The sequence below is a fragment of the Heptranchias perlo genome, chromosome 4 (genome assembly GCF_035084215.1).
Source record: "Heptranchias perlo isolate sHepPer1 chromosome 4, sHepPer1.hap1, whole genome shotgun sequence".
Taxonomy (NCBI): Eukaryota; Metazoa; Chordata; class Chondrichthyes; order Hexanchiformes; family Hexanchidae; genus Heptranchias; species Heptranchias perlo.
Window position 1 is genome coordinate 112,438,528 of NC_090328.1, and position 16,815 is coordinate 112,455,342.

Genomic DNA, 16,815 nt, shown 5'->3' on the forward strand with positions numbered 1-16,815 from the left:
AGGGTGGTGAGTGTCTGGAACGAGCTGCCAGAGGCAGTAGTAGAGGCGGGTACAATTTTGTCTTTTAAAAAGTATTTGGACAGTTACATGGGTAAGATGGGTATAGAGGGATATGGGCCAAGTGCAGGCAATTGGGACTAGCTTAGTGGTATAAACTGGGCGACATGGACATGTTGGGCCGAAGGGCCTGTTTCCATGTTGTAAACTTCTATGATTCTATGAGTAGATCTCCTTTTTGGTCCCTGATCGGCCTCGCCCTTCCTACAACCCGTTTACATGCCTATAGAAGACTTCTGGATTCCCTTTCATGTTTGCTGCCAATCTATTCTCATACTCACTCTTTGCCCTTCTTATTTCCCTTTTCACTTCATAGAATCATAGAAAATTTACAGCACAGAAGGAGGCCATTGGGCCAACCATGTCCGTGCCAACCGAAAATGAGCCACCCAGCCTAATCCCACTTTCCAGTACTTGGTCCGTAGCCTTGTAGATTATGGCACTTCAGGTGCATATCCAGGTACTTTTTAAATATGTTGAGAGTTTCTGCCTCTACCACCCGTTCAAGTAGTAAGATCCAGACCCGTACCACCCTCTGGGTGAAAATTTTTTTCCACAGCTCCCTTCTAATCCTTCTACCAATTACTATAAATCTATGCCCCCTGCTTATTGACATCTCTGCTAAGGGAAATAGTTCTTTCCTATCCACTCTATCTAGGCCCCTCATAATTTTGTACAGCTCAATTAAATTATCTTTCAGCCTCCTCTGTTCCAAAGAAAACAACCCCAACTTATCCAATCTTTCCACATAGCTAAAATTCTCCAGTCCTGCCAACATACTCATGAATGTCCTCTGTACCCTCTCTAGCGCAATTACATCCTTCCTGTAACATGGTGACCAGAACTGTATACAGCTGTGGCCTAACTAGTGTTTTATACAGTTCTAGCATAACCTCCCTGCTCTTATATTCCAAGCCTCGGCTAATAAAAGAAAGTATTCCATATGCCTTCTTAACCTTATCTACCTATCCTACTACTTTCAGGAATCTGTCGACATGCACTCCAAGGTCCCTTTGTTCCTCTACACCTCCCAGTATCCTCACATTTATTGTGTATTCCCTTGCCTTGTTTGCTCTCCCCAAATGCATTACCTCACACTTCTCGGGATGAAGTTCCAATTGCTGCTTTTCTGCCCACCTGACCAGTCCATTGATATCTTCATGCAGTCTACAGCTTTCCTCCTCACTATCAACCACATGGGCAATTTTTGTATCATTTGAAAACTTCTTAATCATGCCCCCGAGATTAGAGTCCAAATCATTAATATATATCACAAAAAGCAAAGGGACCTCATACAGAGCCCTGCGGAAATCCACTGGAAACAATCTTCCAGTCACAAAAACACCCGTCGACCATTACCCTTTGCTTCCTGCCACTGAGCCAATTTTGGATCCAACTTGCCACTTTCCCTTGGATCCCATGGGCTTGTACTTTTTTGACCAGACTGCCATGTGGGACCTTGTCAAAAGCGTTGCTAAGAGGCAATATCAAACGCACTATCCGCATTGACCCTCCTTGTTACCGCCTCAAAAAATTCAATCAAGTTAGTCAGACGTAACCTTCCTTTAACAAATCCATGCTGACTGTCCTTGATTACTCTGTGCCTTTCTAAGTGACGGTTTATCCTGTCCTTTAGAATTGATTCCAATAATTTTCCCACCACCGAGGTCAGACTGATTGGCCTGCAATTACTCAGTCTTTCCCTTTCTTTTTAAACAAGGGTACAACTTTAGCAGTCCTCCAGCACCACAACTGTGACCGGAGAGGATTGGAAAATGATGGTCAGAGCCTCCGTTATTTCCTCCCTTGCTTCTTTTAACAGCCTGGGATATATTTCATCCAGCCCTGTTGATTTATCTACTTTCAAAAATGCTAATCCCCGAAATACTTCCTCTCTCACTATGTTTATCCCATCCAATATTTCACACTCCTCCTCCTTAACCACAATGTCTGCATTGTCCCTCTCTTTTCTGAAAACAGACACAAAGGGCTCGATTTTCACACCACCGAGTGAGTGCATTCGCGACGGGGGGGGGGGCCTGCGAAAATCAGGGATTCCCGGGGTGGGTCTGGAGCCCGGCTCCAACCCGCCCACTTCCGGGTTCCCCAGCAATTAAAGCCGGCGGGATGCCACTTAAGGTAATTATTTAGGTACTTCAGGTCGTTTACAGACCTGATTAACATGATATTTTAGGAGGGGTGGGATTTTCCAAACAACTGGGACTGTTTCCCGTACTGGGAGAAACACTCCCAGTTGAAATGGACGTAGCAGCTGCAAAGGTCCATTTGACAGGTGGGGGGGGGGGGGTGGGGGGGAGACCCTTACTCATTGCAGGAGGCCACTCTGTCACTTTGGACAAAGTTTGGCCTCCACCACCCTCCTCCTAACAATAAAATTCACAAACTTGCACACTTACCCCGGTGTCCAGACACATGGACCTACCTTGTGGACCCCCTCAAATGTACATCTTCCGGATGGGGGCCGTTGTAGCTGCAGTCATGACCTCCTCGGAGGACAAACAGCATCACCAGCCTCGCCGTCCACCTCTGACACGTGGAGCCCCACAACACAGTGCTGTGACATATCCACCTGCACAGCAGGAGGGAGGGCAACCACAGAGAGAGATGCGTCGCAGAAGGTACTACCCTCACCACAGGGTCCACAGACCGAGGCTCAACTTCCTGGACCTCTCTGAGCAGCAGTGCACATGGAAGCTCAGAGTCACTCGACATGTAGTCGTGGACATCTGCAGCCTCCTTCATGCTGAGCTGCTCCCGGCTGGCCCAAGCACCATCTTCTTACCTGTCGCTGTCAAAGTCACCACTGCCCTCAACAACTTCTCCTCCGCATCCTTCCAGGGTGCCACCAGGGACATCGTCGACGTCTCTCAGTCGTCTGCACAAAAGAGCCCTGCAAATACACCAAAACCCACTCTGCAGTGACACAATGGATGGCATCAGTTGTGGGTCTTCATAGTGATCCTCAGGAAAGGGCATTATTGCACAAACCAGACAAGATTTGCAAAGACGTGGCAGTAATGGTGACAATATGTAATGTGAGTTGGTCAGAAATCAAATATAGGAAAAAACGTGACAAACCCTCAAACACCTTTGTGCATTCCCTTTATGCTCACGCTCATGCCCTGTGGCTGCAGCACAGGTAGTGGCAAGTTGACTGAGGCTGATCATGGAAGAGATGCATGAGAGGGTGAGTATGAGATAGAGCCATGAGATTGTATGAGGATTGGGTTGAGTGGTAGTGGTGGGATGAGTACTGGCGAGGTGAGTAAGAGCAGGTAAGATGAGGATGAGCTTTGAGTGGGAGTGAGGAGTGATGTGATAGAGTAATGTTGGCAGTGTAGAAGGAGATGTGGGGTGGGGGCGGTGATGTGGCAGACGGAGTGTAGGGGAATGAGTAAGTGTACTCACTTCGGCTGACCTATTTAGGTCATTGAAGCGCCTCCTGCACTGTATGCAGGTGCGCGATATGTTGGTGGTGCTGGTGACTTCCTCTGCCACCTCGATCCAGGCCTTCTTGGTGGCAGAGGCAGGCCGCTTCCTCCCGCCCGCTGGGGGGGGAGGATCTCTGTCCTCCCCCTCCTCCTCTCCCCATCCAATAAGAGCTGGAGTGAGGCATCATTAAACCTGGGAGCAGCCTTCCCCCTGGGCTGCTCCATGCTGTAATTTTTCCTATTTTCTGCAGCATCAGTCAGTGGAGGACTGCCTCTTTAAATAGGGCTCCTCCAGCTGACAGCCTATGCTGCGCATGCGCAGACCACCCGCTGCGCAGCTTTCTAGCGCGAAACCCGGAAGCACAGGTAAGTGGCTGCAATTAGTCTGCAATTGTGTGCAGAGCACCCCGATTTCACTGGGCGCGTTACCCAGTCGATCCCCCGCTGCGAACCCGCCACCCTCCTAATATCGGGCCCAAAGTATTCATAAAGAACCATACCAACATCTTACGCCTCCACACATAGGTTACCTTTTTGGTCTCTAATAGGCCCTACTCTTTCCTTGTTATCCTTTTGCTCTTAATGTATTTATAAAACATCTTTGGGTTTTAGAAACATAGAATCATAGAAAGGTTACAGCACGGAACGAGGCCATTTGGCCCATCGAGTCCATGCCGGTTCCATACAAGAGCAATCCAGCTAGTCCCACTCCGCTGCCCTATCCCTATAGCCCTGCAAATTTTTTCCTTTAAAGTACTTATCAAATTCCCTTTTGAAGGCAGTGATTGAATCTGCCTCCACCACCCCCTCGGGCAGTGCATTCCAGATCCTAATCTTGATTTTACTTGCCAATATTTTTTCATGCCCTCTCTTTGCTTTCCTAATTTCCTTTTTAATTTCACCCCTGCACTTTCTATTCTCCTGTAGACTTTCAGTGGTATTGAGTTCTCGGTATCTGACATAAGCTTTCCTTTTCTGCCTTACCTTACCCTGTATGCTCCTTGACATCCAGGGGGCTGTAGATTCTGCAGTCCCGCCCTTTTTCTTTGTGGGAACAAGTTTACTCTGAACACCTTGAATCTCCCCCTTGAATGCTTCCCACTGCTTTGACACTGATTTACCTTCAAGTAGCTGTTTCCAGTCCATTTTTGCGAAATCACTTCACAGCTTAGTAAAATTGGCCTTTCCCCAATTGAGAACTTTTACTCCCGTTCTATTTTTGTCCTTTTCCATAACTATGCTAAAACTAACTGAATTATGATCACTACCACCAAAATGCTCTCCCGATGATACTACTTCCACCTGCCCAGCTTCATTTCCTCAAACTAAATCCAGAACTGCCCCCTTTCTTGTTGGGCTTGCTACGTATTGGCTAAAAACGTTCTCCTGAATGCGATTTAAGAATTTTGTGCCCTCTATACCCTTCGATTGTTTGTATCCCAGTTAATATTAGGGTAGTTGAAATCCCCTACTACAATTGCCCTATTGTTTTTGCACTTTTCAGAAATCTGCCTACATATTTGCCCAACTATTTCCCTCTGACTGTTTGGGGGTTTTTAGTACACTCCCAGTACTGTGACTGCCCCTTTTTTGTTCCTTAGCTCAACCCATATGGCCTCGTTTGATGATCTTTCTAACATGTCATACCTCCTCACAGCTGTAATTGTTTCTTGAACTTAAATTGCCACCCCCCGCTCCTTTTTTATCCCCCTCTCTATCTCGTCTGAAAACCCTGTTACCAGGAACATTGAGCTGCCATTCCTGACCCTCTTTAAGCCATGTTTCTGTAATAGCTAAGATTTCATACTGCCATGTGTCTGTACCCTTAGCTCATCTGCTTTATTCACTATACTCCTTGCATTGAGGTATATATCTTTAAGCACTGCCAAACTCCTTTGTTGTTTATTTTCTAACCTTTGTTTCTTCTGCCTTCCAAACTCACTTACTAATTTTCTGCCTTCCATTTCCAGTTCTGATTCTGTCCCATCTGAATCTACACTCAGGTTCCCATCCCCCTGCCAAGCTAGTTTAAACCCTCCCCAACAGCACTAGCAAACCTCCCCGCAAGGATTTTGGTCCCGGCCCTGTTGAGGTGCAACCCGTCCGGCTTGTGCAGATCCCACCTCCCCCATAGCTAAAATTCTCCAGCCCTGGCAACATACTCATGAATCTCCTCTGTGCCCTCTCGAATGCAATCACAACTTTCCCGTATGGTCAGTCAATTAGACCCTGCACCTGAGGTAAGCCTGTGATCCTGGTGAATCCCAGAACCCCGTCTTCCTGCTTTGCTGCCTCCATAGGAAAGAAGATAAAGTTGTTTGCTTTGGCGAAGAACATATGATGGAGCTGTATAAAACACTGGTTAGGCCACAGCTGGAGTACTGTGTGCAGTTCTGGTCGCCGCACTACAGGAAGGATGTGATCGCTTTGGAGAGGGTGCAGAGGAGATTCACCAGGATGTTACCAGGGCTGGAGCGCTTCAGCTATGATGAGAGACTGGGAAGATTGGGTTTGTTTTCCTTGGAGCAGAGGAGGCTGAGGGGGGACATGATTGAGGTGTACAAAATTATGAGGGGCACAGATAGGATGGATACTAAGGAGCTTTTTCCCTTCGTTGAGGGTTCTATAACAAGGGGGCATAGATTCAAGGTAAAAGGCGGGAGGTTTAGAGGGGATTTGAGAAAGAACTTTTTCACCCAGAGGGTGGTTGGAGTCTGGAACTCACTGCCTGAGAGGGTTGTGGAGGCAGGAACCCTCACAACATTCAAGAAGCATTTGGATGAGCACTTGAAATGCCATAGCATACAAGGCTACGGACCAAATGCTGGAATATGGGATTAGATTAGACTGGGCTTGACGGCCGGCGCGGACACGATAGGCCGAAGGGCCTCTATCCGTGCTGTATAACTCGATGACTCTATATCCTTGACATGCTTGATGGAGGAATGTGTCACAAATTGACTAATGTTGTTTATGTCACCTGTTGCAGCCTGGAATGACCGTGAGTTGGAGAATTCATGGCTACCGCCACCTTCAAAGCCACAGGCAATGAAGTGTGTGACCTGGTGCTGAGCGGCTGTTGATGCTGCAGCAGGTGATGTCGCTCTGTAACATCCTCCCTGGTGAAGCAGAGCTACCGGACACACTGCTCCTTACTTAACTGGACGAGCAGTATTCTTGTACTGTAAACTCATGTGGGGTAAGGCTTCGTACCCTCCACTCCTTCTCCCTCCTCTCCCTACAACTGCAGGACTCACCACTCTTGCTTGCTGTTCTTCCACCTCCTCGTGATCCTCCAGCTTCAACGGCAGACTGAGCAGCACACCAATGTTGACAGAGGAAGTTTGATCAGAAGCTCGGGGCAGAAAGTACCCCCAGCTGCAAAAAACAACTTGCCAAAATTTTTGCAGCCAGCTGCAGCAGCCAACACATCCAGAAATTGGCATAAAGGACTCATGGTGTTGAGGGTAACATATTAGCATGGATAGAGGATTGGTTAACGAATAGAAAACAGAGAGTAGGGATAAACAAGCCATTTTCAGGTTGGCAGGCTGTAACTAGTGGGGTGCCGCAAGGATTGGTTCTTGGGCCTCAACTATTTGCAATCTATATTGATGACTTAGATGTAATGTATCCAAGTTTGCTAACGATACAAAGCTAGGTGGGAAAGTAAGCTGTGAGGAGGACACAAAGGGCCCGATATTACCATGGTGGCGGGTTCGCGGCGGGGGGGCGATTGGGCGCATGGGTAACGCGCCCGGTGAAATCAGTCTGCCCCGCGCGCAATCGCAGGCTGATTGGATCCATTTACCTCTTGTTCCGGGTTCCCCGCTGCTAAGCTGCGCGGCAGGCAGACTGCGCATGCACAGTAAGGTCTGTCAGCTGGAGGAGCTCTATTTAAAGGGGCAGTCCTCCACTGACTGATGCTGCAAGAAATAGGAAAGATTACAGCATGGAGCAGCCCAGGGGGAAGACTGCTCCCAGGTTTAATGATGCCTCACTCCAGCTCTTATTGGATGGGGTGAGGAGGAGGGGGAGGACAGAGATCTTCCCCCCAGCAGGCGGGAGGAAGCGGCCTGCCTCTGCCACCAAGAAGGCCTGGCTCGAGGTGGCAGGAGGTCACCTGCACCACCAACACATCGCGCACCAGCATACAGTGCAGGAGGCGCTCCAATGACCTAAGTCGGTCAGCCAAAGTGAGTACATTTACTCATTCCCCTACACTCCGTCTGCCACATCACTGCCCCCACCCCACATCTCCTTCTGCACTGCCAACACTACTCTGTCACATCACCCCTCACACCCACTCAAACCTCATCATCATCTTACCTGCACTTACTCACCTCACCAGTACTCATCCCGCCACTACCACTCAACTCAATCCTCATACAATCTCATGGATCTATCTCATACTCACCCTCTCATGCATCTCTTTCACAGTCAGCCTCACTCAACCTGCCACTACCTGTGCTGCAGCCACAGGGCATGCATCACATATGCGTAGTAGGAAGCGTAAGACAAACGTGTCATGAGCATGAAGGGGATGCACAAGGGTGTTTGAGGGTTTGTCATGGTTTTTACTTATATTTAATTTCTGATCAACTCACATTACATATTATATTGGCACCACTACTGCCACGTCTTTGCGAATCTTGTCTGGTTTGTGCAATAATGCCCTCTCCTGAGGATCACAATGAAGACCCACAACTGATGCCACCCATTGTGTCACTGCAGAGTGGGTGTAAGTGTATTTGCAGGGCTCTTTTGTGCAGACGACTGAGAGATGTCGGCGATGTCCCCGGTGCCACCCAGGAAGGATGCGGAGGAGAAGTTGTTGAGGGCAGTGGTGACTTTGACAGCGACAGGTAAGAAGATGGTGCTCGGGCCAGCCGGGAGCAGCTCGGCATGAAGGAGGCTGCAGATGTCCACGACTACATGTCGAGTGACTCTGAGCCTCCATGTGCACTGCTGCTCAGAGACGTCCAGGAAGCTGAGCCTCAGTCTGAGGACCCTGTGGCGAGGGTAGTGCCTTCTGCGACGTATCGCTCTCTGCGGTTGCCCTCCCTCCTGCTGTGCAGATGGATGTGTCACAGCACTGTTGTGGAGCTCCACTTGTCAGAGGTGGACGGCGTGGCCGGCGAGGCTGGTAATGCTGTTCGCCCTCCGAGGAGGTCATGACTGCAGCTACGGCGGCCCCCATCCGGAAGATGTACATCTGAGGGGGTCCGCAAGGTAGGTACATGTGTCTGGACACTGGGGTAAGTGTGCAAGTTTGTGAATTTTGTTGTTAGGGGGAGGGTGGTGGTGGCCAAACTTTGTCCAAAGTGACAGACTGGCCTCCTGCAATGAGTGAGGGTCTCTCTCCCACCACCTGTCAAATGGACCTTTGCAGCTGCCACAGGCTGATGGCTGCAACACGTCCATTTGAACTGGGAGTGTTTCCCCCAGTACGGGAAACAGTCCCAGTTGTTTGTAAAATCCCAACCCTCCTAAAACATCTCATTAATCAGGTCTGTAAACGACCTGAAATACCACAATAAATACATTAAGTGGCACCCCGCCGGCTTTAATTGCCGGCGGGAGTCCCACATGCGGGGGCTGCGCACGCATATCAGCGCGTCAGTGGGAAACCCGGAAGTGGGCGGGTTGGAGCCGGGCTCCCGACCCGCCCCGGGAATTGCCGGTTTTCGTGGCCCCCCCCGCCAGGAACGCACCCGATCGTGGGTGCTAAAATCGACCCCAAAGAGTCTTCAAAGGAATATAGACAGGTCAAGTGAGTGGGCAAGAAAGTGGCAGATGCAGCAAAATGTGGGGAAATGTGAGGTTATTCACTTTGGTAGGAGGAATAGAAAAACAGAATATTTTTTAAATGGTGAGAAACTATTAAATGTCGGTGTCCAGAGAGACTTGGGTGTCCTGGTACAAGAAATACAAAAAGTTAGCATGCAGGTACAGCAAGCAATTAAGAAGGCAAATGGCATGTTGGCCTTTATTGCAAGGAGGTTGGAGTACAAGAGTAAGGAAGTCTAACCACAGTTGTACAGGGCTTTAGTGAGACCTCACCTGGAGTACTGCATACAGTTTTGGTCTCCTTATCTAAGGAAGGATATACTTGCCTTAGAAGTGGTGCAACGAACTAGATCAATTCCTGGAATGAGAGGGTTGTCCTATGAGGAAAGGTTGAGTAGAATGAGCCTATATTCTCTGGAGTTTAGAAGAATGAGAGGTGATCTCATTGAAACATATAAGATTCTGAGGGGGCTTGACAGGGTAGAGGCTGAGAGGTTGTTTCCCCTGGCTGGAGAGTCTAGAACTAGAGGGCATAGTCGCAGGATAAGGGGTCGGCCATTTAAGACTGATTTGAGGAGGCATTTCTTCACTCAGAGGGTTGTGAATCTTTGGAATTCTCTTCCCCTGAGGGCTGTGGATGCTCAGTCGTTGAGTATATTCAAGGCTGAGATAGATAAATTTTTGGACTCTAGGGATATGTGGATCGGGCGGGAAAGTGGAGTTGAGGTCGAAGATCAGCCATGATCTGACTGAATGACGGAGCAGGCTCAAAGGACCGTACGGCCTACTCATGCTCCATTTCTTATGTTCTTATGTAAAAGCCCACTAGAATGGCTAACCAGATACTTACCTATCTGCTGCTGTTGATCCCTTCAAATATGATGGTGCAACGTTCCTCCCGACTGCTCCCCCTAGGATTTGTAGCCGGATTTTACAATGAGCAACTTCAGCGGTCAGGAAGTCGAGAATGGCAGAAAGGTCCTGAAACAGTGGCAGGACCCTCATTTATTTATTAGGCACCCGCCAGTTTTGGGCAGACACCGTGGGCAACTAAAACGTGCCTGACTCTAAATGGCATTGGGCATAATTCTGCATTTCAGAGGCCTTGAACCCATTTTACCAGCGCTAAATGGGCGGCCTTGAGGTGAAAATCCAATCCCACGTCTTTTAATTTCAACAACTGAAAAAATATTACAGGTATATAAAAGATTAATTTAGTAGAAAAGCAATACTACATGTAACTGGAGTTGCTAGATTGCACACTGGTAAGGACATTGTCCATTGCTTGCTTCAGCAACAATGTACCCTTCCCCACAAGGCTGTGCAATGTTGGTGAAGTGGAGTAAAAAGACTAGTTTCTGCCTCTCATTTGTTACTGCAGAACGTCCATAACGTTCGAGGTGCCTCCAGAGGCATTACAGAGGAACTGACAGAAGGTGACCAGTCTTCCTGCCCACAGCACCAGATTGCAAACTCTTCTCTTTGGATAGATGCTTTTCCATGGCTCCAGATGATGACTCATCTCACCAGTGGATTTCTCGCCCCCAGTACCTTGTTAATTCCTTCAAGTATGGTTATGGACTCTGCAATAGTTGGAATGGAGCAGGACAAAGACCAGTCATTGTGGAGACAAAAAAGGGACAATACACAAACCATTAATTCTAAGCACACATACTGCAGAACTGAAGACAGATACTTTGGAAGAAACTTACAAAAGCAGGTGCAGTGCAACTATGGACCATTGTCTAAATTACTTTAAAAGACCATTATTGGCATGCTGCTTAAGTTACAGTTATGCACAGTGATTTTCCAATTACTTTTACAATAATGGAGGATTGCATGGAAGGAGAAATTGTAATGTAAACTACCAGACATCCAGTGTTGGTGTTTTACCCTTGGGAATAATTTTGAAGATCTTTTCCTCCAGCCAAGTTGGACTTTTACTTTGTGCCACTGAATTTCAACAATGTCCTTTTGACCTTTCAACATTGTACTTCAGTTTTTATTCCCCACAAAGCTTTTCAGGTTATTAATTCTTTTCCAACAATCTTTTGGTGTTCAATGAGGTGTGAAGAGTTTGTTAACTTTATCTAAACTTATAGTTCTAATTGTGTTATGTTAAATTTGGGGAAAATGATGGATTAGTCATCTTAAAGGTGTCAAAAGTCATGGAAATCACAGATAAAAAAAACCCACAAATGTGTGCGTAATAACCAAATACCTTTATTTTGCAAAGAGAAAAATACTGCAGTTGTTTGAACAAGAAGGCGTATGAGAACAATAAAAATAATAATGAAAAAACTCAACCTCTTTCCTTACTTATTCATATTCTCCTTTAGAGAATGGGATAAGGAAAGCTAGGAGAGAATATGAGGAATTTTTTTTAAAAAGCATCAAAAGGAACAGCAAAATATTTGGAAATATCTCGGTAAAAAGAGAATTGTTAAAAGATAGATGGGACCCATAATAGGGGAGGATTGTCAATCCATAGGAAAATGCAACTAAGGGTAAACATTGACTCAACACACATTAACGCCAAATCTACCATTTTCCTTTGAGCACTCAATGGGATCAATTTTAACTTGCATCACCTGGCATTAACGGGTAACAGCATCAAAATTTAGTCAGTAGCTGTACCAGCCTGTTAACACCAACGATCTGGCTGGTGCTATTTTGAGAGCGGTGTACCACTGGGGGCCCAAAACGCCCGCCTGTTTTCAGATGGTAGGCCCATTTCAATATGCAAATTGGGGTCCTAGGACCCCGAATGCCATTTCAGGTTGGAAATGGTCGACCTTATGCTGTGTAATTCTGATCATTTCCACTGGCGCTAGAAAGAAAAGAAAGGCTTGCATTTATATCGTGCCTTGAAGGACCTCAGGACATCCCAAAGTACTTTTTAAAGTGTAGTCACCGTTGTAATGTAGGAAAGGTGGCAGCCAATTTGTGCGTAGCAAGGTCCCACAACAGCAATGAGATAATGACCAGATAATTTGCTTTAGTGATGTTGGTTGAGGGATAAATATTGGCCAGGACACAGGGGAGAACTTCCCTGCTCTTCTTCGAAATTGTGCCATGGGATCTTTTCACCCGAGAGGGCAGACAGGACCTCGGTTAAACATCTCATCCGAAAGATGGCACCTCCGACAGTGCAGCCTCAGTACTGCACTGGAGAGTCAGCCTGGATTATGTGCTCAGACCTCTGACTCAGAAGCGAGAGTACTACCACTGAGCCTCGGCTGACACAGCTGATGGTGGAGAAGAGACCCAGCCAAAGTAAGTTTTGTGGGGTCAGAAGGAGCAGGAGTGATCCTCCGGGCTCCACAAAAATTATCCGGGTCACTGCGACCCTGAATCCTCCACAACTCCCCCCCACCCCCAATTACCTATCTGTCCGCTGGGGCAGTTCGGTAATGGTAGGCCTCAAGCCAGGAGCTGCATCAGGCATCCGTTAGATACCCCGCAACTCACCAGCCCGATGTTAATGAAGTTGTGGCTGAAAGTTACTGCCACCTCTTTGCTTAGACTGCAGCCGGTAGGTCGCCCAAAACTCAAAATCAACTCCAATTGGCACAAATATTACTAACACATAGAGCAAAATAATACAAAAAAGCTAATGCAGAACTACAGTTAAGATATATATTCATCTATTTAGGTTGTTCTTTTTTGGGATGGAGGGGGAATAGGATTTAGGAAGTGAAATCGGCCCTGTGCAGTAGCGCAAAAAGAGCGATAGTGAATTGGCAGCCCGTTTACACACTGCTCAATTCTCTTCTCCATGGGAGTCATTTACATTGAAAGCAAAGCTAATGGCCTAGATCAGTTATAGCTCTTCATAAAATTATTAAACCTTATCTCCAAATCTGCTCAAATATTAAAAATTTCTTGCCAAATCACGAGAAAATGATGTGATTACATTCACAAATACACACTTAGCCCACATAACCAAAACTTGATCTCTGAAACATTACTTAAATAGCTGACCATTACTTAAGACAGTTTGCTGAAAGATATTATTTGAAGTTTGACATAACAGAATGTTTTGGTGTGGATTTGATGGTTTCATCAATTGGAAACATAGACTGACAAGGCAAAGAGACAGTATGGGGGGGATTTTAACCCCAAGAACAGGTGGGTTGGGGGTGGGTGGTTAGCTAAAATAATAGATTTTTCGAGCACGACCACAATCTAGCTCCAACCTGCCCACTTCCGGGTTTAACAGAGGTGCATTTGGATGCATGCGAGTAACCTACTCACCGCAGTCGGTACTTTAATTAGTTCAGGCGGACGGATAGTTATCGCAGCGATTAACATTCTTATGAGACGTTAATTAGGTCTTTTTAAATTGAATTTTAGTAACTTTAAATTTAACGCCTCCAGCACGGGTTTCCTGGGACTCATGAATCTCGCCTGTGAAAAGGAGGCGAGGAGGCCCAGATCATGAGGTGCATGCCTTCATTGCACTGCTTGTGGGGCAGGAGGAGCAGGTGTGTTTCCCCAACAAGCTCACCGGCCATGATTGGACCCCCGCGATCAGCCAATCCCCTAATGTCCGAAACCCTCCCCTGTATCCAATCCCCCCCCGATGTCCGAGACCCCCCCCCCCCAATGTCCAAGACCTCCACTGTAACGCAGGTGTCCTAAGGCGAGCTCAGGGAGGACAGAAACCTCCCGTGGATCAGAAGGGCAAAAGCTCGCTTGATCTTGATTTTCAGTATGAATACAGACCGTGAAAGCGGGGCCTCACAATCCTTCTGACCTTTTGGGTTTTAAGCAGGAGGTGTCAGAAAAGTTACCACAGGGATAACTGGCTTGTGGCGGCCAAACGTTCATAGCGACGTCGCTTTTTGATCCTTCGATGTCGGCTTTTCCTATCACTGTGAAGCAGAATTCACCAAGCGTTGGATAGTTCACCCACTAATAGGGAACGTGAGCTGGGATTAGACCGTCGTGAGACCCCCTACCCCAACATCCTTCGGTTAAGTTGTGATCGCCAAATTCACTTCCAGGTTTTCGCGTGCGACAAAGCCCCAACCACCCCCCCCCCCCCCCACCGGCTCCAAGTTAAAATCCAGGCCTATAGGTCCTAGAATCCCTTGTTCATGTTGAGCTTCTTACATGACAAATTTTTATTGCAATCTTTGGTTTAACATTTTCACCACTATCATGGCTGCTCACATCCCAAGCACAGGGCACCTCTCTTCTGATTTTGTGGCAGTGAGGGTACTCAATAGGCATAAGTAACACGATGAGAAGGTTCTGCATTGATCACATCACCAAACTTTATTTTGAAACTTCCAATCATAGCTTCTTACAACAACAAGGAGGAGAAACTTGGACTTCAAACTATTTCAGTCACCTAAAGGTTACCTGAAGAATGTGTATTGGTTTCCGCTTAGTATGGATGGCTGTGGTATGAGAATTACATTTCCCACTCCCACCCTCTCCAGTGCTGACAACTGGGTTCTGAAATACCAGGCTAATTATGCCAGTGAAAGTAAAGCTGTAATTCAAAGACAACACCTTGCCTTCATTAATTACATTTTCAATTACTTCTTTAGTTTATGTGCCCTATGACTGGAAATTGGTATGGAGTCAACAGTTGGCTGCATGGTATTTACATTTTGACAGCCACAGAGATGCCAGTGTCTGTAAGATTCCTGTATACTTACATCACATTTGTTTGTGCCCTGCATGCTAGACAACTAAACACTCACTAGGGGGGATATTTGCCTTGGGCAGTCACACAAAATGGGCGATAGCAAATCGGCAGCCATTTCCACTAAATCGGGCAGAGTGTACCACAGGCTGCTGAGTGAGTCACCACCCATGACAAATTTAATCCCCATTACGTCAAACATAGGTTTAATGAATATGCAAAACATAGAATTAAAACCAACATACCACTGGAAGCCAGTGTGCAACGCTGTGATAAACCTTATCTAAAAACTTTATGCTTTCTTACCCTACATTACAGAGCATCAAGGAAGGCTCATTAATTAAGTTGCTTAAAATGCATGGGGAAAGTTATCAATTCATTGTACTTACGACCACATTTTATTTTACCGCCACTTTGAACGGAACAGCCAAAGTATCACTGAGACTTTTTTCAGCAAGGAAACATTTCCATTTCACATTCACTAATTTTGCATCAGTCCATGCACCACTGCTTTTGTGTTAATCTGTACAAGTCAGCGTTTTCAATTTTACTGTGTTGAAATAACTCTTCCATGCTCCACAAAAAATGAAATCAAATGCAAAGAAAGCAACATTTTTCCTGACTGACAATGGAATGTTTGTTAAACTGATAAGAACGACAGAACTGCATTCCTAAGGCAGAAGTATGCTGCAAAAAATAGCTCTTTTTGGGCAGCCAGGCAGCTCAAGTAATCCAGAAATCACTTCTCATATGAACTTGAGTTCCAAGGCAACCTAACACTCAAACTTGCTTGATATGGTTGAGTGAATCTGATTGGTTCTCACTTGGGCCACAAGAAGAAAGGCCATACTGTACAGAGTATCCAAAGTGGGACAGGAGGAGAGTGAAGAGAACAATGGAATCGTACTTCGTGCTGGCCAAGCATAAGTTGCATTAATGGGAGATGGGGAGAAGTTCATTAACCAGCCAATACCACTTTCAACATGGAGGATGAACAAACAAATAAAAACAAAAAGAAAAGACATTTTGATATTTACTGGAGTTTGCTGTAATATGTGTGCACCATATCATAGGCTACTCCATTAGTTGCTAACCTGATCTTCAGATTTGTGATTCAAGACTTGGTCCTCCAGTGACTCATCAGGGTAGCTTTCCCTGCGGATCAGAGTGAATTCAGGAAGAAACTCAGCTCCTTGTACATATACTGCAGGCGCCTGGAATCAAAAAGTTTAACAAAGGGTTAATGCTTTATTATGGTACTACTCATCCTCTTTTGATCACTTTTAGCAACCTCCTACTTAGAACTCACAATTACCATTAACCAACAACAACTTGCATTTATATAGCGCCTTTAACGAAGTAAAATGTCCCAAGGTGCTTCACAGGAGCGATTATCAAACAAAATTTGCGCCGAGCCACATAAGGAGATATTAGGTCAGGTGACCAAAAGCTTGGTCAAAGAGATGGGTTTTAAGGAGCGTCTTAAAGGAGGAGAGAGAGGTTGAGAGGCAGAGAGATTTAGGGAGGGAATTCCAGAGGTTAGGGCCTCGACAGCGAAAGACACGGTCGCCAATGGTGCAGCGATTAAAATCAGGGATGCACAAGAGGCAAGAATTGGAGGAGCACAGAGATCTCGGCGGGTGGTAGAGCTGTAGGAGGTTACAGAGATAGGGAGAGGCGAGGCCAGGGAGGGATTTTAAAACAAGGATGAGAATTTTAAAATCGAGGCATTCCCAGACCGGGAGCCAATGTAGGTCAACGAGCACAGAGGTTATGGGAGAACGGAACTTGGTGCGACTTAGGATACAGACAGCAGAGTTTTGGATGAGCTCATGTTTACGGAGGGTGGAACAACAA

The 16,815-nt window shown here is 46.5% G+C and overlaps 1 protein-coding gene across 1 annotated transcript in view; it reads right to left on the bottom strand.

Annotated features, from left to right (window-relative positions):
* Positions 1-16,276, bottom strand: part of LOC137320664 (ADAMTS-like protein 1) — a 613,156-nt gene extending 596,880 nt beyond the window's left edge. Inside the window, exons 1-2 of the mRNA XM_067982343.1 lie at positions 16,268-16,276; positions 16,053-16,172 (exon numbers count right to left, since the gene is read on the bottom strand). Coding sequence (XP_067838444.1) covers positions 16,053-16,172; positions 16,268-16,276 — 129 coding nt within the window. The remainder of the gene's footprint in view (positions 1-16,052; positions 16,173-16,267) is intronic.
* Positions 16,277-16,815: the final 539 nt, after the last annotated feature.